At 45.5% G+C, this 23288-nt stretch overlaps 2 protein-coding genes across 5 annotated transcripts in view; both read right to left on the bottom strand.

The window, feature by feature from the left end:
• STAG2 (stromal antigen 2) overlaps positions 1–6063 on the bottom strand; it is a 47672-nt gene extending 41609 nt beyond the window's left edge. Inside the window, exon 1 of one of the 2 annotated variants that reach the window (XM_032227185.1) lies at positions 5541–6063. The gene's annotated coding sequence lies outside the window, so the exon portion shown is untranslated. Of the gene's footprint in view, positions 1–3243; positions 3320–5540 lie in introns of those variants that run through there. The other variant, XM_032227186.1, reaches the window with a different exon arrangement.
• A 4103-nt stretch (positions 6064–10166) lies between these two features.
• XIAP (X-linked inhibitor of apoptosis) overlaps positions 10167–23288 on the bottom strand; it is a 28788-nt gene continuing 15666 nt past the window's right edge. For 2 of the 3 annotated variants that reach the window (XM_032227563.1, XM_032227562.1), the window contains exons 5-7: positions 20485–20518; positions 15863–16063; positions 10167–13665 (exon numbers count right to left, since the gene is read on the bottom strand). In XM_032227563.1, the coding sequence (XP_032083454.1) occupies positions 13475–13665; positions 15863–16063; positions 20485–20518 (426 nt within the window). In that variant the 3' untranslated portion in view covers positions 10167–13474. The remainder of the gene's footprint in view (positions 13666–15862; positions 16064–20484; positions 20519–23288) is intronic. The other variant, XM_032227564.1, reaches the window with a different exon arrangement.

Genomic DNA, 23288 nt, shown 5'->3' on the forward strand with positions numbered 1-23288 from the left:
TTTGTGGAATGAAATATGCTTTCTAAAGAAAATTGAACAATAGTTTCAATTTCAACAATAGTTTCAACTATTCAACAATAGTTTCAGAAAATGTGAAGTGAATGTGCTTAGTAAAGAGCAACTGTCAAATATACATTATCTATTCTAGGCCATTATATCACACACACACAAAATGCTTATCATCTGCAAACAGTCCTTATTCTGGAGACTACTAAATTGGCACTTTAGTTTAAAAAAAACCCCAGTGAATCAGGAACCTATTCACTTGCCTGTATCTGTTAATGGGGTCAAATCTTACTTTCCAAAGGCAAATTATTTAAATGATAATTCTCAAAATTAGGTAATTTGAATGACCTAGAATACATGAGTTTCAATAATAGCAAGATTGTAAGATAGGGAAATGATCTGGGGAAATATAAAAAAATTCCACCAGCTTTATTTTTTTTCTTTGTTTCTTAGCACACAAAGAACATGTCAGGTATGGAATTGAAGGTGCAAGAACTAAGTGTACAATATTTTGCTACAACCTCCTCTCCCCCATGTATAAAAGTTGTATTTGCAATTTCTATTTAAAAGGAAGACAAGAGAAAATCAATTGTTTTCACACTGTTATTGTTAGAGCTGTCTTTGAAACATGAAATTAAGCCTATTGTATGCTGAACTTAACAACTTGTACATAGTCAGTAACGTTTTGAGGGATTATATATGATCTGTAAATGACTGCAAGTTCAAATAAATTGAAATATATGAGTGTGAGAATATCACTTCCAGAAACAGACCCACAACACAGAATTCTCTTAAGAGAAAAATATTTTTCTCAGAATAAGCATATCCCAACAATATATCTGTATGTGAAAAGTGTCAAAGGAAAATAACTGACTGCAGATATATTTTCTTATGAATGAATACATTCTCAAAATAATCCTACCTAAGCAATTTCACATCTATATTTTTCATTACCTATCTATTTCAATAAATCTGAATCATTCTGCTAAAACGTAAATGATTCAATAGATCATGTTGTCATTTTGATATCAGACTATGTAGATCTGTGTTCGTAACCTTATCACCTGGGATTTTGCAATAAAGACTGGGATAGCCTTCCCACAGATGTTTGGAAGAGAAGACACTATTTTTTTTAAAAAAAGGAGTAAAAGAGAATAAGAATATAAAACCAGTTCTATTAACCAGCACAATAAGTCTCACACTTGAAAAACAAAATTCCAGTCACACCTACATTAGCATGTGAGTCTGCCATGAATTTACATTGGAAAAAATTAAACTAAGTTATGATTTGTCATTATTTCCCATCAAAACTACCACATATACTGGGATATGCAAAGTAACAGATTCACCAGGGTAACTGAAATGTAACCTCCCATATTTTTCCCAAGTTAATTAACTGGCTGCATTTCTTCACCGGAGAAAAGAAACCAACAAACATAACTTCCAAATCATAACTGGTTTCCATATCTTGTTAAAAAAAATGGAAAGCAACAAGTGGTGCAACAGTTCTATGTTTTCAGGGCAAAGTAAAATACTGTACTTGGGATTTGTTATTGTATACTTATGCATCAATGGTCTAAGTAAAATTTAATTTATACCACTAAGGTTATTCACACAAATTTTCACAAGAATGTTTTCTTCCAGTATCCATGAAAATGTGTGGGAGAGAGAAAAGTACATAATTGAATATTTTAATCCTAATCGGTTATTTAAAGGCTAGGAAAAGCTAGGCATGCTACTTCTGCCAGAAAAAAAATATCAACCTACTGCCACCTTAAATGCCACTCTGGTATGGTGGCTCAAATCCACAACTGTAATAAATGGTAGAATCTTCAATGCTTCACTTATCAGCCATTTTTTCTTACTCACAGAACTGAAACAGTTCCCCAGAAGTCTGTATATATTCCAACATTAACAAATGTTTTGTAAGCTTTCAAGCATTCTAGTTACATAATGGAAAACACAGCCTTGTTCTTGAGGGGATAGAGTGCTTTTCCTTTACAAGATATTTGTCATTTTAGAGAAAAAGTCACCAAGACATCTGGAGGATGGCAAAAAAATAACAATAAAAGCCAGGAACAGCCTAAATTGAAAAGCAGGGCATACTTGAAACCCCGCTTCTTCAATAAAAGTTCTGCTCGAAAAGCCTCAGGATGAACTTGTTGGGGTACCCTACATCACGCAGCTTCTTAAACCAAGTGTCCCCCCCCCCAAGAATTACACCTTAACATTTGCTCCTTTGCCAATCCTCCCCCACTCCCCAAAAGGTTTTTGCAAGGAGACTTTCCAAGCGCACCTTCAAAGCAGGGCGAGCGGGTGCGGGTCCTAAACCCCCTCAAGTACTTTGCAACCCCGCTCTCCCCTTCCCCATAAACCAGGCTATGCATGCCTGCTGTTAGCGAGATAAAGGAGGGGGGGGGGAGGAGGAGAAATCCAGGCGGCTGCCGAGCAAAGGCCCCAGCATCCAGAAAGAGCGTGTGACGCACTTCGGTAACCTGATTCCCCACCCTCCCCGGGGGCTGGCAAAGAGAGAGAGAGAGAGAGAGATTTGGGGGTGGGATTGGGGGGGGGGAGGCTCTTTCTAACAAGGAAATGCGAGGCTCCAACGGCCATCTGCGCAAAACCCAGCCAGAACCTGCAAAGGGGAGCGGGGCCCCGAGCGAGCCAGCCAGGCCTCTCGGGGAGAAGAAGGAAACAAACACGGGGTGTGGCAGCCCGAGGCGCCTCCTTCTTTACGCCCTCGCCTCCCCCAGCTCCGACTCAGGGACAGGAACCGCCAAATAAGGACGGCGGCCGCGGCATGGCGAGCCTCGGACAGCCGCAGGGACTCTTTAGGCCGGCTGACCCAGCCAAAGGCCTTTGATCCCCGCTAGTCCTGAAAGGGAGTTCAACTGGGGAGTTTGGGGAGTGTTTTTTGGGGGGTGGTCGTCTAAGCCTGTCCTGGCGACCTTTTAGGAACTGAAGTCAAAGGTTCCTTCTCAACCCCGCTGCCCACCCCAAAAGAAACCGACTAGACAGCCTTGCTAAACCCGATTTCTCTCCCCCCCCCCTTTTTTTTTCTTGCCACCTTGCTTATTTTTACTTCCCACCAAATGTCAAAAAATGTCAAAAGAAAATAGCGCAGGCAACTTTCTTCTCGATTCCTTAAAGAGAGGGGGAGGGGGCTTTAAGAAATGGAGAGGAAAGTTGCCTGGGGGGAATTAAAAAAAACAAAACCTCCACCAGTTCAACTCCTACCTGGGCGAGAGCTGGCTTTGGACTGCGCGCAGGAGGGGAGGGGGGCGACCAGCAAGTAGATCTCAACCAAAACTGGCGCCAAAAGGGGGGGGGGAGTCCAAAGGCTGGAAACAGCCTGCCGCTTCCGCTCCCTTCCCCTCCCCCCCCCCGCCAGCGACCCAGCGGGACACCCGTCATCAAAAAGACATCAAAAAGCGCTCGGGGAAAGGGCCGCTTCCCCCTCCCCCTTCCTCCCCGGCCCGACTAGGGAAGCTGGCCATAAAGAGAGCAGGGGGGAAGGAGGAGGAGAAGCGACGTGTCCAAAGCGCCGCTTGAAACCCGGCAGAAGTCGCGCAACTGCTCCGACAACGGGAGGAGGGAAAGGGACAGAGGAGGGTGTTGGGTGTCCCCAAGGATTGGGGGCAGTGAGAGTTTAATAAGAGTTGGGGGGGGGGTTAAAGCTGGGCGGGGGAGGGAAGTCTCCCCTCCTCATCCGTCCCTCTTCCGAAAGTCAGCAGAAGGAAGGAAGGAAGGAAGGAAGGAGACTTTGGTCCGGCTGGAATGCCTCATCTGGGGGGGGCGAAACAGGGGCTCGCAAGCGCTTCTTCCCCGGAAAAGGACAGGCGCGACTCCCCGCATTGCCAGGCCTCTTGGGGAAGAGAGCAGCAGGCACCCCCCCCCCCCCAACACACACATAACAACTCTTTTTCCCCTTTGGAGGCTGTCAAGGACCCCAAGAGCCCCTCGTTCGCTTCCAAGGAAAGAAGGAAGTAATAGATGAGTTAGAGAGGGAGGAAAAAGACAATTTAGAGAGGAAGGGAGGAAGAGTAGATGAACGAATGAGTTAGAGAAGGAGAAGACAATTTGGAGAGGAAGGGAGGAAAAATAGATGAAGGAAGGAAGGAAGGAAGGAAAAAGACAATTCAGAGGAAGGAAGGAAAATAGATGAGTTAAGGAGAGAGGAAGGAAGGAAAAATAGATGAGTTAGCAATGGAGGATGGAAAAAGACAATTTAAGGAAAAGATGGGAAAACAGACGAGTGAAGGAAGGGAAAATAGACGAGTTAGGGAGACAGGAAGGGAAAAGACTAAGAGGAAGAAGGAAAAATAGACGAGGAAGAATAAAAAGGTGGGAAAGAAGGAAGAAAAGGAAAATAGATGTTAAGAGAAGGAGGGAGGGAGGGAAAAACAACCTGAGAGTTGAAGGAAGGAAAAATAGACGAGGAAGAATAAAAAGGTGGGAAAGAAGGAAGAAAAGGAAAATAGATGTTAAGAGAAGGAGGGAGGGAGGGAAAAACAACCTGAGAGTTGAAGGAAGGAAAAATAGACGAGGAAGAATAAAAAGGTGGGAAAGAAGGAAGAAAAGGAAAATAGATGTTAAGAGAAGGAGGGAGGGAGGGAAAAACAACCTGAGAGTTGAAGGAAGGAAAAATAGACGAGGAAGAATAAAAAGGTGGGAAAGAAGGAAGAAAAGGAAAATAGATGTTAGAGAAGGAGGGAGGGAGGAAAAAACAACCTGAGAGATGAAGGAAGGAAAAATAGGCAAGGAACAAAAATAGATGAATTAGAGAGGAAGGTAAAGACGGGAAGGAAGAAGCAAAACAAGAGTTTGTCGACCGAGGGAACGAAACCCCCCCCCCACCTCCTTCCCCGCCGCTTCTTCCCACTTTGGCCCGGACCCTCCTCACCCTCAACCCCCGGCCCGCCTCCGCGTCCCCGCGCGTGGGGATGCCCGGCACGCGTCTCCCCCTCCTTTCCCCCCCCCCCCGTTCCCACGGCCAGAGCAACGGGGTCCGCGCCTCTCGCTGGACGCGTCTCTCTGGCCTGCTTCGGGCAGGAGAGCGATTCTGCCCCCCTTGGCCCCGTTTTTCCTTCTCCCCTCGAAGTGTGTGGGGGTTGGGAGGGGGGGGGAACAGAAGGGAAGCGTCTCCATTTTCTCTGCCAGCGGCGGCGGGGCCTCGGCCTTTCCCGGCAGGCGGGGCCGGAGGGAGGAGGAGGAGGAGGGAAGGAAGGAGATCGTCCTTCGGGGCTCCGGCCTTGGGGAATCCCCCACCACCCCTTCCCAGCTCGGTCTTCACCTCACCCCGCCGCGGCCTGGAGGGGAGACGGGGGTGGGGGGTAGGGAAGGAAAGGAAGCGCCTTCCTCCCGGCCTGCTCGGCCCCGCCGCGTCCTCCATCTTGCTTGCCTGTCTCAGCTCGGCCTCCCTCCCTCCCTTCCCTCAGGAGGCCCCAAGGCAGCCGCGCCGAAAGTAGCCCGTCCCCGCGGGGGGAAAGCAAAGGAAGACTTCCAGAAGCTTCGACGCCACGGTCCCGACTTACCCCCGCTTCGGTGAAGGGAAGGAATGAGGCCTGCCCGACCGGGGCCTGCCTGGGGCTCCTCAGCGCGCCTTTTCCCCCCCGCCCTTCCGCGCCTCAGTCGTCGTCGTCGACCTTCCGGCTTTGCTTTTCTTCCCCACACAAGACGAGGCCGGCGGGATCTCCCTCGCTCGCTCAGTTTCCCGTCGTCGTCGTCGTTTTTTTACCTCAGACACTTCCCAGGCCCTGTGAGTGAGGCCCGCTCGGCGGGAAATAATCCAACAGGCCGCCGTAGGAGGAGGAGGAAGAGGAGGGCCGAAGCGAGGCCTACTGAGGGAAAGGACGGAGGAGCGGGGTGGTGGTGGCGGGTCGTCTGGTCTCTCCCCGGTTTAAGCGCGGCGGCGGGGGCAGCGAGGCGGGCGGAGGACTCGATTCGGCGGCGGCGGCGGCGCTGGGGATTGTTTGGGGTGTTCGCAGCTCGGCGGCTGGCGAGGAATGGAGGGCGCAGGCGCCACCTGGCGGCCACCGAGCTCGCCACGTTCGGACGGGCCTAGAGCGGCACCTGCTGGGAGGACTCAGGAATGCAGGAGGGGGGGAGGGAGGGAGAGAGATAGTGCGCGCGCGTTCGCTTGCTCAGCCAAGCGGCCCCTTGTGCTCAGTCCGGGCTGGCGGAGAAAACGGGGTAAACAAGGTGTCGCGCATGCGCTATCTCTCTTTTTCTTTCCCTTGGCAAATCGGGTCGCCACGCCTTCCCCCTCCTCCGTGACGTCATCGGCCCTGAAGGCCCCGCCCATGCTTGTTCTGCCTTGGAGCGCGCAGGAAGTGCTGAGCGGCACGTAGCGCCCCAGGTGGGGGAGGGGGGAAAGAGGAGGGGCTTCCCCCTTAATCTTCAAAGGGGGGGGCGAAAAAGAAGAGAGGGGGGGTTATTTTTTGGCTTTGGAAGAAGATGCAATTGGAATCAAGCTGCTTGCAATCAAAGTCTCTCCAACCTTGGAGCCTTGGGTTCAATTCCCAAGAATCCCCCAGCCAGCCTTGCTTTTGCTGTAGTTGTTAAGCGAAGCATTGCAGTCACTAAGCGAATCATGCAGTGGTTAAAGTGAATCTGGCTGCCCTCCCCCACCCCATTCCCTTTGCTTATTGGAAGCCTGACTCTGGCTAAGACACTGAGCTTGTCAATCAGAAAGGTTGGCAGTTCGGCGGTTCGAATCCCTAGTACAGGTCTCCTGCATGAGGGGGGTTGCACTAGATGACCTCCAAGGACCCTTCCAACTCTGTTACTGTTCTAAGTTTGCATATGGTGAATATGTGATCCTGGGACATGGCAACTGGCAGACAGTACGTGCCACTTTCCAAGCACCTGAATTTTGATTGTGTGACTTTGGAGAGGCTGTAGTAGTGTGTGTGAAAACGGGTCAGAAGTTAATTTTTTTCCCCAGTCTCCTTGTCATTTTGAAGGCTCACTAAACGAATTTTAATTCCAGGACTACCTATGTTGGAGGGGTTTTTTGGAGGGGGTGGGAAGATATGTTTTTGGCAGTGGCTTGCTCTCCAAGCTTCTTTCAATTTAGTTTCTGGACGTTTCATTACCAGACTAGGTAACATCAGCAGCAGGATTTTCTTGTCCTATTCCCCTGGAGGGACACGGTGGCTCAGTGCCTAAGACACCAACCTTGTTGATCAGAAAGTTCGGCGGTTCGAATCCCTAGCGCTGTGTAACGGAGTGAGCTTCCGTGACTTGTCCCAGCTTCTGCCAACCTAGCAGTTCGAAAGCATGTAAAAAATGCGAGTAGAAAAAATAGGGACCACCTTTGGTGGGAAGGTAACAGCGTTCCGTGCACCTTCGGCATTGAGTCATGCCGGCCACATGACCACGGAGACATCTTGGGGCAGAACTGGCTCTTCGGCTTTGAAACAGAGATGAGCACCGCCCCCTAGAGTCGGGAATGATTAGCACATATGTGCGAGGACAACTTACCTCTTTGCCTACTAGTTATCCGTTAGTTTATGTTATCTTCCCCTGCAGCTGTTTCTCTCTTGATCTTTTTCAAGCAACTCTTCTTCTTCTTTGGACCGCAGCAGCCTCAAAAGTTTCATTTTCGTTTATTTTTTTGTCCTGCATGTTGTAAAAAGATGCAATTTTTGTAGTTTCTGGGCTTTGTTCTATTTTTCTCGATTAAAAAAAAATTCAAAGAAAGCCAAGAAAAAAAAGCTAGCGGCGGATAGGGAAATATTCCCAGGAGGATCACGGCAAGAGGAACGTTAAATTCAGATTCCTCCCATTTTGGCCATTTGTGGCCTTGCTCAAGTCTACCTTGCTGGATTGTTGTGAGGATAAAATGCGTGGCACGACAAAACCGCGCTCGACTAAAGCGCGCCCGATTAAACCGCGTCGCTGATGTCATCAACAGGGCGACAACAGCGAGCGCGGAGAAAGAAGGGTGCTTTAAATAGCGCTTTGAAAGCAAGCCGATTCAAGTTAAGGTAAGGGTTAGGGTTAGGGTTAGGTTTAGGGTTAGGTTTAGGGTTAGGGTTAGGTTTAGGGTTAGGATTAGCATTAGGTTAAGGGTTAGGTTTAGGGTTAGGTTTAGGGTTAGGTTAAGGGTTAGGGTTAGGTTTAGGATTAGGTTTAGGGGGGTTAGGTTTAGGTTTAGGGGTTAATTTTAGGTTTAGCGTTTACAGCGTGCTTTTTTCTCCGCGCTGTTGTCGCGCTGTGATGACGTCAGCTACGCGGTTTCGTCGAGCGCCCTTTAGTCGAACGCGGTTTTGTGGTGGAACCATAAAATGGACAGGGAGAGATGTAAACCTGTGCGTCCCATCTTGAGTGCTTGAAGTCATTACGATAAAATGATCAATTACCCACTTAAAAGTAGATGCAGTTTAAGAGGGTGTAACATGCTAGTAACATTAGCACAGAAATAATCCGGATTCCCTCACCTGCTTTGGGATATAAAACCCATCACCCTCTGCCCGTTGAATGTCAGTGAATTATGGAAACAATAGTCCAAAATACTGCCGCTTTGTGCGTAATGTTGTCATACATCTTCCGTTTAATCGCTGATACAGATCGTTCTCGACTTACGACAATTGAGCCCCAAAACTTATGTTGCTAAGAGAGAAATTTGTTGTGAGTTTTGCCCCATTGTACGCTTTTTCTTGCCCCGTTAAGTGAACCACTGCAGCTGTTAAACAAGTAGAACCGTTGTTGAGTGAGTTTTCCCGTTGACGTTGCTGGTCACAGGACACTAAACAAACCGTTGAAAGTTGAGGACCGCCTGTACTGAAACTTCAAAAAATTATCCCGGGTTTTCCCATCCCTGGTGATGATTTTCCTTTATCGCAAGGTTTTATTCCGCTGCGGGAAGTGGATGCACGGAGGCCAAAAGGGGGAGGGGGCCGGCAGGTGGAAAGGGCTACATTCGGAGTATGCGACGCATCCAAATCTTCAGCCTCTTTTAGCCGGGCAAAAAGTGCTCCTTATATTCTGAAAAATACGGTAGGTCAGCTCTTCCAATGGAATTCAGCAAAGGCATTTGCGCCGAACGGCCGGGCTCTTAAAAAGGAATCTGCCCGTTAGATGTACTACGGCTCCCAAACTCTGCAATTATGCTCTGACCCGATGTGATTCAGAGCTAGTTAAAAGCAACGTTGCCCGTCGAGCCCCCGAATCGGCATAATGCGGCATAATTTGATCTCCAGCTGCATTTCCTTTTTTTTTCTTTCTTTCTTTTTGGCCATTTAAATAATGAGTGGAGGCCTTTCCTTCGGGCAGATAAAATCCACTCGCAGCCGTCATGAAATGACACCATCAAACATCCCGTAAGTGAGCTGAATTCCAGAATGTAGACAGCTCATTTGCTGATGTGATCAGCAATTCCACGTCACTCACTCACTCTCTCTCTCTCTCACACACACACACAAACACACACACACAAACACACACACAGGAGTGTTAATGGAGCTTTGTCATGCTTTTCCAACAACCTGTTGGGGTGAAAAGCGGGATCTGTGCATTACCACAAGTCTTAAAGCTGTCAAGTTTGAACACCCCTGGGGATTATTTCTAAAGGGTTAGGGGTGCAAGGGTCTTGTAACATGACAGCTTTAAGACTCGCGTGCTTCAAATGCCAGAGTTTCTGAGCCATTTTGGTTGCTAAGAGCCAAGCCACTTCCACTCGGTCACATGGCTGGCAAGCCACTCCTACCTGGTCACATGGCTGGCAAGCCACTCCCACCTGGTCACATGGCCACAAGCCACTCCCACAAAGCAGGCCACACCTACAGAAGAGGTTCTAAAAAAATTTGAAACCCACTTTGAATTTGAAACCCACCCGCTTCATCATTGGAGGTTTTTAAGAAGAGATTAGAGAGCCACCTGTCTCAAATGGTAAAGGAGTCTCCTTCTTGAGCAGGGGGTTGGACTAGAAGACCTCCAAGGTCCCTTCCAGCTCTATTCTGATTATGATTTAACTATCTAACTGAATTAGTTCCAATAAACCATAGGTTAACATAATACATGAATTAAACGCTGGAGAAAAACGGAAACATACATCCTTGAGAAAGATGGAAAAATAAGAGTGATAAGAGTCGGGGCTCAAACAGATTAACTGATCTGGTGTCTTAAGTTTAAAAAAAAAGCCATCATTCAGAATATAAAATAATAAATCACTTTATTAAAAATAGTCACTTGAGTTTTAACTGCAAAACAATTCTATGATTATATTAAGTCCTTGTAGTACATCTAAAAAAATAAATCTTTCTTAACACGTTGGAATATAATTTCTCAAGTCAACAATTTCTATCTTTTTGCTCTGCAACAGTCATCATTTACAACCCAGTTTCCAAAATTCCATGTTTCCGTGTTGCATTACACACAACGTATGCATAGCTCCTAAAACTTCCCCAGATGCATTTGTGAACCTTTTTTTTTTTAAGGGGTGAAAAAAAAAGTCGACTTGTCGTGAAGAACAGCACCCCCCACCCCCACCCCAGCTTCCCATGTAAAACAAGTCCTTGCTATTCTCTAAGTCAGTGGTTCCCAAACTTGGCAACTTTAAGACTTGTGGACTTCAACTCCCAGAATTCTCCTGCTGGCTGGATAATTCTGGGAGTTGAAGTCCACAAGTCTTAAAGTTGCCAAGTTTGGGAACCACTGCTTTAAGTGAACAAAGGGTTTAAAACAAAACCCACAAAGATGTGTATGTGTGTGTGGGGGGGTGATAACAGTTGAGTCGTTCCCCCTCCCCTCCACACACACACAAACCTCTTTGCCATGTTTTAATTGGCAATGGGAGATCTGGCCATGGGAGGTAGAGCTGTGTTAGATCCCCTTCAAATTATGCCGCTTATAAATAACTGTAAAATAAGTGGGGCAGATCAGGGAAACTCCCCCCCCCCTTCCAAATCAAATTAAGACTTTAAAAAAAATAAAAACTGGCACCATCCAGGTCCTTAAAGCATTCTCCACCCACCCACCCTTCCTTAAAACTATCTGGTTTTGCTAGTTGGAAAGGAAGTTGTGTGTGTGTGATTTTTTAGCAGCATTCCGAATGAAGTTCAAACTGTCAGCTTCTGGTTTCCCCTGCAATCGCCATAAAGTGTCAGCCGAAGTTGTAAATCCACCCCTTTGGGCTGTGAAGGGAAATGTAGTGTTTTAACAAGCACAAAGCCAAAAACGACAAGAGCGGCTTCCTGCACCCACAACTCTTACAAAAGAGACCACATAAAAAGCCTTCCCCCCCCCCCACCCCGTGCTCCATTGTGACACCTGCTTCAAGCCATCTCGCTTCGTGCCACGAAAAGTGGTTTTTTTAAAAAAACAAGTTTTCAAAATAAATATGTCAATAAATTTTAAAAAATGCCGCGGTTGTTTTTTAAAAAGGAAGAAACGAATAAGGTCGAAGAGAGCTAGATCGTTTTAAGCGAGATAGGAGTAGCAAAAATATGGATTTATTTACTAGGAAAGCAGGTGGGATTTATTTCCCTGATCGGGAAGCCCCAAATGAGGAAGAGGAGGAATATTTTAATCTCGAAAAGGGGGTATATTATCCTCGGCTGCTGGAGAGATGATTTTTTTTTTTTGCATCCTAACAATAATCCCTACAAGCAATTTCAGGAAGGCGAAGAAGTAGAATTTAAAAAACCAGACATCCCATTTCTTCTTCTCTTATTTCAATGTGTTCCCCGCTCTTCACTCTTTCCTCCATAAAGAGGCAACAGGGATCAAAATCCACTAATGTGGCATTCGGTTTTTATGTTTTGCTACCAAACATTAGTATCTAATGCAAGGGGGGGGGGAAACAAAGACCACCTTAACTCCTGAATTAAAGGGTGGCATCCATTTCTCAGGCATTCCCTCCGCTTATCAGAGTGTTTTCTCAAAGCCACATAGACCCGACATCAATCATCTACCTGATGCATCCTTTTATTTCAGGGGGGGAAATCCGCTATAGGGCAGAACAGCAGCTCGGTTCTACCCATAAATGATTAAAAACTCAAAAACTCTGCTTCATCCATCGGACGAATCTACAGAGGGAAAGGAACAAGGAAATGCCCGACCAACTGTGCCTCGTTGTCCAAAGTCGGGACTTTGGTTCACTGACAAATGCGCGCTAGACAAAACTGCGCCGACAAAAACGCGATGTCAAAATCCCGCCATCAACGAACAACATAGTGGGATGCGAAAACGTTATAACCCTAATCCTAATTGCGCTTTTGTGGGGCGCGCTTTTGACGTCGCGGCTTTGTCGGTGCGGTTTTGTCGGCGCGCTTTTGTCGGGTCACGGGGACTTTTGCCGCTGACATTTGGATCCCGAAGCATCAGTTACACGCAGTGCCTTTGTGAAAACCGAAAGGTGAAACTTAAAAAGTCAGGTTTCCATCCTAGTTTGTGCGATTCCGGTTGCTCCACCTGTGGAGTTCGCGCGAGAAACCTAGGTGAGCTTTTGAAGTGGGATAGAAAGGGGTATCCCCCCCTCCCTCTTTCCTGCAACTGGGCAACGAAGAAGCCGTGGGATTGGCACCTCCTTTCCAAGAGACAGAACCCAAGGGAAGGGGATTGGGTTCGTAAAACAGAGCTATCGGCGTTGCTGCCCTTGGGAGAAAAAGAAAAATCTACCCTTTGAACGGATGGAGAAATCAGCAACGTACAAGGTCTACCTCTTCTCTTGTTCTACAATCGTTCTTCACACCCTTTTTGTCATCCAGCTTTTTGTGTTGGCCTCGCGTGTCTGGCTTATACCACTTCGGACTGGAAAAGGGATGGGCGGAGTTGTTGGCATGGCAGGCAAGCACAATGAAAAGAACGCAACTTTCAGACTGGGGAGATGGGGAGCAAGTTCAGCGGCTCTAAAGAACCTTAAGGGAGAGAAAAGGGCCTTTGGCGAGGTGTGAAAACTATTCAGTGAGTGCAGAGGGCAACTTCATGACCTGTGGGACTTCAACTCCCAGAATTCCGCAGCCGAGAATGCTGGGAGTTGGAAGCCCGCAGATCGTAAAGTCGACAAGAGCTGCTCGAACCCGTCCAGTTCTGGGTGCACTTTTGCAGGTTCGGTGATAAACTCTACAAGGGGGGAGGGGGGGGGGAAAAGAAACCTTTAAAAAAAAAAAAAAACCCATCCAGAACCCCAACAGTTGCAAGATATTTCTCCACCTTTGAAAACATGACAAAAACACCCGAAAAGATTCCAGCCCCGACATTTTAACACCCGATCGCGAGACTCTCTCCAATTCGGGCGCCCCGATTAAAAGCGCCTCTAATTCAATAGAAGGATGGAAAATCCTTTCTCTTGCCCGATTCATACCACGCAACCCCCCCCCCCTCCCCTGTGCATCCAATTCAAGAGCTAAATCCATTTCGGAGGTGACACCGGTGGATGTGGGCCGGCGTTCGGATTTTTTTGGGGGGGGGGGGGAGTTGTTGGTTTTGTTTTCATGGAATCCCTCGCCACCGGCCCTTCCCATTAGGGCATGAAGACCTTCTGCCGGTGTGCAATAACCTTGCAACACCAGGGGCATTTCTCCACCGCCTCCGCGCATTCTTGGCAAGCCAGGTGTCCGCAAGGAATGAATACCACGGAAAGAAGCTTATCCATACAGATCCTACAGATTTTGTCTTCCTCCAGGCGTTTCAACTTCTCTTCTGTACTGAGATCTGCCGGGGGAGAGAAAAAAAATAGAGATTTCATTAGATCTCTTCACCGAGGAGGGGGGGGGGTGTGAGTTTAAAAAAGACAGGATCCACTATTCCAGGAGTTGGAAACAGAGAACCTACTGGGCTCCCGGCCAGTTGGGAGTCCTGAAACTAGAACCTGCAATAAAACTTCACAATTCAAGACAGTCCTCAACGTACAAGCACAACTGAGCCCAACATTTCTGTTGTTAAGTGAGACGCTTAGCAGCAAGGAAGCTTTAATATTTAGTAGCTGGGCAGGGGGGAAAGCTGCTCTCTTGTGAAAAACTCAAGGGGTATCAAAGCAAAGAGTTGCACGTTTCCAATCTTTCTACCCAGCTTTGTGTCTGCAACATCTGACCACCAACAAAAGTTCTGCCGTTAATTGAGTTTACCCCAAAGGTGCTTTTTTAAGGAGCAACTTTCTTATGCATCCAGCTCTGACCGGATGGTGGGGAATGGAAGGATTGATATTCCTTGCAAACAGCTGGTCCTTTGCATCCTTTTCGAGGGTCCTTGAAGCACTTGGAAGGTTTCTCTGTTTTCCTCGGGGTCACCTGAGTGGTGCTCCTGGTTCCTTTAGCCTGCAATTTTCTCTCTCTCTGGAAATCCATTCCTACTCCCACAGCATTCCAAAGGTGTCGGTTGTGGCCCAGCAGGAGCCGTTGGAGCTGCCACCAGACTCCGACAGCAAGGGCCCTCTGAGTCGGCTCTGGAGGATGTGGAGGACCCTGGACAGGGTTCCGACTCCGAGCAGGGCGCAGAGAGGCTGGTTGGCCACCAGGAGGCGCCTGAGCCTTGGACCAGTGGGGAGGAGACAAGGGAGTGTGATCCTGCAGTCAGCAGTGAGTTGTTCCTGGACGCCCGGCACTGAAGAGCTACTAGACGTCAGGAACAGTTGTGCAAGTACAGGAGGTAATTGCACTCAGTTGGTGGTCATTAGGCTCCTCTCCAGACTATAAAAGGACTGTTTGTGCACACGTCCCTTTTGCAGAAGTCAACGCAGGAACTAATGTCGGAGAACATTATTGTGAACTTGGAAGGCTGGATTGCTGCCATGGCTTATCTGTGCTGGATTGCTGCCCAAGTTTGTCTGTGCCAGTTTGCTGCCAAGGACCTGTCTGTCTGTTAATTAAATGCTGTAACTTATCTTTGGCTCGGAGTGTGCTTTGGTGTGGGACGAGGGGGGTCAGAACAGGAACCATTTGCACCACTCGGGTGACCCTGAGGACAAGAGATAAACCTCCAAGTGCTTCAAAGACCCTCTAAAACAGTGGTTCTCAACCTGTGGGTCGGGACGCCTTTGGCGGGGGGTCGAACGACCCTTTCACAGGGGTCGCCTAAGACCATCGGAAAACACATATTTCCGATGGTCTTAGGAACCACCAATTTGATGGTTGGGGAGTCACCACAACGTGAGGAATTGTATTAAACAGCCGCGGCATTGGGAAGGTTGAGAACCACTACTCCAAAAGGACGCAAAGGACCAGCTCTCTGCAAGGAATATAAATCCTTCCGTTCCCCATCATCCAGTCAGAGCTGAAGAAGCTTCTCGGATGAGAAGCGAAATGCCTTCAAAAGAAAAAAAAAAAGGAAGAAAATCCAGTTGCCTCCTGAAAACCGTGGCACGACAAAACCGTGGTCCACTAAAGCGCGCCCAATTAAAGCGCGTACCTGACGTCATCAGCAGCGCGACAAATACGACCGCAGAGAAAAAAGGGTGCTTTAAAAAGCGCTTTTAAAGCAAGCCGATTCACGTAAAGGTAAGGGTTAGGTTTAGGTTTAGGGTTAGGTTAAGGGTTAGGGTTAGGTTTAGGGTTACGTTAAGCGTTAGGGTTAGGGTTAGGTTAACGGTTAGCGTTAGGTTAAGGGTTAGGTTTAGGGTTAGGTTTAGGTTTAGGTTGGGGGGGGTTAGGGTAAGGTTTTCGCGTTAATTTTAACTTTACCGCTCACAGCGTGATGTTTTCGTCGCGCTGTGATGATGTCAGGTACGCGCTTTCGTCGAGCGCGTTTTAGTCTACCGCGGTTTTGTGGTGGAACCCTGAAAACGCACCTCGGGGGCAACCATGACCTGGATGATAAAAGAATCTCTGCAGAACCGAGTTTACCATAATCCCTTCCCTGCCTAGCGTTAACTCGGCTTAGTCCACATACCGACCCTGGGATGTGCAACAATCACCTTTCTGCAGATGGTTTTCTAAGTGGGCGCTGGGGGTATTATCCCTCTGGGCACTGATTAAGTCCGTGACCAGCGCCTCCACCGATCGGTAGCGCTCGCCCGAAAGGTGCGCCTTCCTCTCCACCGTTTGGCTAATTTCCTCCGCGCTGAATCCCATTTGCAACGCGCTCTGGACCGCCTGGCTTTGCAGAAGCTCTTCGTCTGCAAAAAGCAAGAGATAAAACATCTGGTGAAAGCAAGAAGGCCCAGCTAGGAAAGGAAAATCAGAGCTCGACGGGCTGCCGCTTCTGATGCTAAGCTCGGAATACGGACAGCCCTTGACTTCAAAACAGTTCATTTAAGTTCGGCTGTTGGAAGGTAACACTTGGGTGGGCGGGGGGGGGGGAGTGACTTAGGACCATTTTTCCACACTTAACGACTGTCGCAGCACCCCCATCATCTTCTTTTAAGGATCCCATAATCCCTTGCGGGGCGGAGTCTGGACAACTGAATGGAGCTGTGCTTCCCGGCCAGATGCCCTTCCTGTCGCCAGCGTGGAGTTTATATAGCAGATGTGTTCTGTCCCCCCTCCTTCGCTCGTTCAAAGACGACAGGCAGACAGACTTAAAAGGAAATAACTTTATCAGCCCTCGGCTCAGACTGGCTGCGAGCCGAAAAGGAACATAAATAAAGTCTCGGGCAAGAAGATAACAGAATGCAAAAACAAAGATCTCTTACGGCCAAACCAGGTTTTCAAGAAGCACTTCTCCAAGTGTCTGACAAACTCAAACAGGATCGGAACTGAACTCTCCATAAACGAACGTTGACTTCTGCAACCAGGGCATGGCACCATCCGTCCTTTTATCTCCAGAAGACGACACTAACGAGCCCCAGCTGCATTGTTAATCCTGCATCCCGACTCAACTCACAACAAACTTCCACTGAGTCACAAACACAGATGTATTCTCATTGTGCCCAGAGAGAGAAATACCGGCCTCTAGCTAGGATCGAACTCACAGCCTTCTGATTGTGAGGCGAGCGGCTCCACCTCTAGGCCACCGTCGCAGCATCCCCGTGATGTGATCCAAATTCAGATGCATGGCAACTGACGTGGACGTATATGAGGGTTGCAGTGAACCCCGAGGATTGCTCAATCCAGTTCTGCAACCTTCTGACGAGCAAAGTCAAGAGGGAAGCCAGATTCACTTAACAACAGTGTGACCAACTTAACCATGGCAGCGATTCACTTAGCCACTGTAGAAAGAAAGGCCGTTCAATGGGGCAAAGCTTACTTCACAACTGCTTGACCAGGGAGGGGCTGGGCTCAATTGTGCTTGTAAGCTGAGGAGTACCAGCATTTAGGTCAACGGTTTGTAGATGAAACAATAGGGGAAGCGTAATGAATGTAGAGTGGAGTGGAATAGAATTAGAACAGAACAGGAATGGTAAAGAATAGAATAGATTTAATATTGGAATGAAGAATGGAATGGAATGGGATATAGAAAATGAATAGAATAGAAATAGAACAGAACAATGGAATGGAATAGAATTAATTTTGGAATGAAGAATGGAATGGAATATAGAAAATGAATAGAATATAGAAAATGAATAGAATATAGAAAATGAATAGAATATAGAAAATGAATAGAATAGAATAGAACAGAACAATGGAATGGAATAGAATAGAATATAGAAAATGAATAGAACACAACAGAACAATGGAATGGAATGGAATGGAATATGAATAGAATATAGAAAATGAATAGAATAGAATATAGAAAAAGAATATAGAAAATGAGTAGAATAGAATAGAATATAGAAAAAGAATATAGAAAATGAGTAGAATAGAATATAGAAAATGAATAGAATAGAATAGAACAGAACAATGGAATGCAATACAATTAATATTGAAATGAAGAATGGAATAGAATAGAATAGAATATAGAAAATGAATAGAATAGAATATAGAAAATGAATATAATATAGAAAATGAATACAATAAACAACAAAACAATGGAATGGAATAGAATTAATATTGGAATGAAGAATGGAATGGAATAGAATATAATATAGAAAATGAATATAATGTAGAAAATGAATAGAATAGAACAGAACAGAACAATGGAATGGAATAGAATTAATATTGGAATGAAGAATGGAATAGAATAGAATACAACAGAACAATGGAATGGAATAGAATAGAATATAGAAAATGAGTAGAATATAGAAAATGAATTGAATAGAATCGGAACAGAACAATGGAATGGAATAGAATATAGAAAATGAATAAAATAAAATATAAAAAAGGAATAGAATACAACAGAACAATGGAATGGAATGGAATAGAATAAGTTGGGTCCTTGGAGATCTTCTAGTCCAACCCCTTGCTTAGGCAGGAAACCCTACACCACTTTAGACAAATGGATGAATTTGGATTCGAGTTGGGTCCGATATCAATCAGAGTTGATTGTTCTACAGCAGTGACCCACCAAATGAGAAAAGATCCGAAGGATCTGATCCTTCATTCCACCTTAAAATAAGAAAATTCAAGTTGATCCATTCCGTGTCAAATTCAAAACCAGGATTAAAATATATATATATTTGGTATCAATTATGCATCGTATTTTTATGCAGTTTGTTCTCAATATGCAACCATTTGTTTCGTATCCAGTCAAATTTAAAAGGTGCCCTAACAACAGTGACTTAGGGCCAGTCCTCGCACTTACAACTGCATCCCCATGGTCACATGATTAGGTCCTTTGGCAACCAGCATGTATTGACGAGGGTTGCAGGATCCCGGGGTCAGGAGGTCACCTTCTGTGACCTTCCCAGACAGATTCCCACAAGCAAAGTCAATGGGGGAAGCCGAATTCACTTAACAACCATATGATTCACTTAACGACAGAAGTGATTCTCTTAATGGCCAAAGTCGTAAAATCAATCACTTAACCTGTTTAGCAGCCTGGTCTCAATTTTGGTTGCAGGTCCAAGCCTACCTCTAGACCAAATTCCCAACTGGCATACAAACATGCTCACAAGATTTTATTATTTTTATTTGGAAAATTGGTATTGCTCACGGCGACTCAAGGAAATAAAAACGCAATATAAAAGAAATAAAAAAACTTAGCCGAGATGGCTAAAATAGCGGCATATCTTAAAGATCACTCAAATGAGAGATATAAACGAGACTGGAAAAAATGGATTGACTATATACAAAATAAATACGGGACCAAGAAATTCCAGTTAGCCTATGCTTAAGATCAGAAATGATTTAAATTGTTTAAAGTTAGTTCAGCAAGAAGAAGCTAAGGTCAATGTAGAATGTCATTAATTTCTTTATTTCTTTTTTCTCAATAGATTTTAGACTGTGTTTGTTAAAAATCCATACCGTGTACGGGTTCTGGGAAGTTGGGGGGGGGGGGGAAGGAGGAGGGGGGTTGGGGGAGAGGGTGGAGGGAGGGAGGGGTATACATTAGGCTAGACAAGAATTTGGTGGTAAACTAGAATTATTTTGACATACAAAAAATTGTACTTCGATGTCTTACTGATTGAGGAATGATGAAATATTTGTTTTAAAAGAAATAAAACTTTTGAACCCAAAATAATAATAATAATAATAACAAAATACAAATAATAAAATCATAACCCCCAAACCCCATTATTCATTTAATTGATGGATAGTAACAGAACAGCTTGCTGTATATTCAGACAAATGAATCCCCAAACACTGCATTCTTGGATCCCCAAACACTGAATTCTTGGGGATATAAAATTGCTTCCTATTATTTCTTGACAATGAATCCCTATTATTGAATGAAAATAAGATTAAAAAAAAGAACACTTGTTTCCTTCTAAATAATCAACATATGCTAACTAAGGTTCAGGATTTTACTTACAGGTAATTTTCATGGATGCAAATTTAAAATATCCTAAGATCGGATCAATACTTATATATTGCTGTCCAGTGGCGAAATCTAATTTTTTCCCCTACCGGTTCTATGGGCGTGGCTTGGTGGTGTGTGTGTCATGTGACTGAGGTGGGCGTGGCTATGTAGCCATGTGATTGGGGAGGGGTCAAAAGACAGCTCATTTTAACAATGTCCTGCTGAAGCAGGGGGTTGGACTAGATGACCTCCAGGTCCCCTCCACGTCCCTTCCAGTCCTGGATTGCTGTGCTCTTTCGAGGTATCTTCTGAAGCTGCGTCTAGTGCCAGGTTTGTGGTCCTCCCTCCCTCTTCCTTTTCCCCTCCCTCCCTCTCTCTCTCTTTCTTTTGCAGCAACCCCACCACCACCACTTTTTAAAACATTTTTTCCTGCAGGAAAAAAAAAATGCTTTAAAAAGCAGAAAAAGTTTCCAACAATCCCGCGGCTATTGATTTGACTACCTGTTCACAGAAACAAGGACAATTGTTTTTACCAGTTCAGCCAAACTGGGAAGATTTCATCCTCTGCCACTATCCTAATTTATACCAATATCAGCCTGAAGTTTTGCCAAACTAAACCAACGGGTGTGGTTTTTTCTTTCTCCCTTTGAAAAATATTTGTAAACACAATTAGAAAAAAAATGCAAATTAAGCAATTGACTCCTGATGACAGCAAGTAATTAGAACTGATCGCAATGAAGTCATTCAGGATATACGTACCTTCAATAGTTAGAACTTTCTCAGGCTCTTCTGTCTATAAAGAAACAAATAAATGGTTTTTTTTTTAGAATGTTGCACTGGATTGGAATCAAATTTCTGCTGGCTCATTCAGTAAATGCTTGTGGGGGGAAAAAAACTGATAAAGAGTGTCACAATCAGTAGCTTCTAGTACAGTTTATTTACGCTGACTTAGCAACTTTCCGGCCAAAGCATTCTGGGACTTGAAGTCCACACGTCTTAAAAGTTGCTCAGGTGGAGAACTACTAGCTTATCGTGACCCGTCAAAACCGCGGTCCACTAAAGCGCGCCCGATTAAAGCGCGTACGTGACGTCATCAGCAGCGCGTCGAAAAAAATTAAAAATAAATTAAATTAAAATAAAATTAAACCAAGCCGATTCACATAAAGGTAAGGGTTAGGTTTAGGGTTAGGGTTAGGTTTAGGTTTAGGGTTACATTAAGCATTAGGGTTAGGTTTAGGGTTAGGTTAAGGGTTAGCGTTAGGTTTAGCGTTAGGTTAAGGGTTAGGTTTAGGGTTAGGTTTAGGGTTAGGTTTAGGGTTAGGTTTAGGGTTAGGTTTGGGGGGGTTAGGGTAAGGTTTTCGCTTTAATTTTAAATTTACCGCTCACAGCGCGATGTTTTCGTTGCGCTGTGATGACGTCACGTACGCACTTTCGTCGAGCGCGCTTTATTCTACCGCGGTTTTGTGGTGGAACCCTAGCTTATGGGGTTACATAATAAGATTCCATTAACGTGGCAGGCTGAACCAAGGTAGGCCTCAAGCCTGAACCAAACTAGGGTTTCATGATATTAAGCTCTAACTGTTCATATAGAAATTGCAAGGTTTGCTTTTAGGACATAGTGCGGTTAGACACGGGTTAGAAGGAAATCTGTACATGAAATATGCGGAGGCAAAACATCTATTTCAGCCCATTTGCTGGCTTGGCTGTAAATCTGTTTGGTAGACACATGCTACGTCTGTCTGTTGGCTGACTTATGTATTATGACATTCTGTAAACATAATATTGCTGTAACTCAAGGGCAAATCTTGGGGGGTGTTTCCAAAATTAACAGATGGCTTTAACTGAAAGCAATAAAACTATATAAGGAATTTCCTGACTTTCACTCATTGTTCAGGCCATTCTTCCTGAACCTGCACAATAAACATTTCCTTCTCTGAAGAGCTGGCTTTTGTGTCCCGTCTTTTCTACAACACCATTAGGATGGGGAGGGGGAATGTATTGAGGAAGGGGTTGAGCCCACTGGTAGGTAATTTTAACAGCACATGGCCAGATGGCCTCATCACCCAAGGAGAAATAACCCGGAGAAATTTCAGGATTCACAGGAATAAAATTCAGGAATAAAGAGACAGGGGAAAGGCAAAGAGCGAATGGTGGGAATTGAACCGACAACAATATTCCACAGCCGAGTTGTGTTTCTTCCTCTAGAAATCCTTGCATGGGAAGTACCAGGAGTCCATTTGCAAGCAGAAACGCAAAGGTGTCTATTCAAGGCTGTGGTGCTCATCTCCGTTTTTTAGTCTAGAGAGACCCAGCGTCGTCTGAAGGGAATTTCCATGGTTATGTGGCCAGCATAGCTGTGCACCAAAGGCACACGGAACACTGCTACATTCCCACCAAAGTGGTACCTATTTATCTACTTGCATCTACATGCTTTAGAACTGCTATTGTATTTTCCCCAAAAATAAGACCCAACTGGAAAATAAACCCTAATGCATAATTTTGGAGCAAAAATTAATAGAAGACTTGGTCTTATTTTCCGGGAAACAAAGTAGGTGGGCAGGAGCTGAAGCAAGTAATGAGAGCTCACCCGATTGTGTGGTGCCAGGGTCTCAAACCCGGTCTGTCAACTCTCCGGCTCAGTGTCTTTAACGGCTGAGCCCTCATGCCCCCTTTTGCAAACAGACATTCCTAAACTTATGGGGAATATTTATAGCTGACCTATAAATCCCTCAAGTCTTTCAAACGGAGTAGTGCATTCTCTTCTCTTCCTCCACCTCTATCGCCTAAATAGACAAGACACACACACACACATACACATCCAGAGCACCCAACATCCTCAAGTGACAAATATCACAGTTTGCACTTGTCAATTCATTTCTGCGAGCAAATCGCTTAGGCCGCTCGCCGCCGTCAACAAGGAAGCAGGAATCAAATCAGTTAAATGTGGCCTTTTTCATGGCAGCAATTAACCTTTTCAGCTGCGGATGGGAACACCATCTGCTCACGGGAAGACAGCTGGAGAGACCGCGGGATAGTAACTCACTCGCCTTTCTACTAATTTAATTGGCTCGATGCATGCATGATTTAAAATCCACATTCATCCGAAAACTAGAGTCCCTGCAGAGTTGGCTTGGGTGCATGGCGGAAGCAAAGAGGAGAGAGAGAAAAGAGGAGACAGAGAGGGAGAGAGAGAGAGAGAGAGAGGAAAAAGTGTGTGTGTGTGTGAGAGAGAGAACAGAACAAAGAGAAAAATAAAAAAGAGAAAGAAAGAGGGAGAGAAAGGAAAAGAAAGAGAAAGAAAAAGAGAAGGAGAAAGAGTGTAAGGAAGGAAGGAAGGAAGGAAAAGAGAGAAAGAGAAAAAGAAAGGAAAAGAAAAAGAAAGGAAGAGAAAGAAAGAGAAAGAGAAGAAAGAGAAAATAAGAAAGAAAGGAAGAAAAAGGGAGAAAGAGAAAGAAAAGAGAAAGAAAAAAAGAGAGCGTAAGGAAGAAAAAGAAAGAAAAAGAAAGAAAAAGAAAGAAGGAAGGAAGAAAGGAGAAAGAGAAAGAAAGAGAAGAGAAAGAAAA

The sequence above is a fragment of the Thamnophis elegans genome, chromosome 12 (assembly GCF_009769535.1).
Source record: "Thamnophis elegans isolate rThaEle1 chromosome 12, rThaEle1.pri, whole genome shotgun sequence".
Classification (NCBI taxonomy): domain Eukaryota; kingdom Metazoa; phylum Chordata; class Lepidosauria; order Squamata; family Colubridae; genus Thamnophis; species Thamnophis elegans.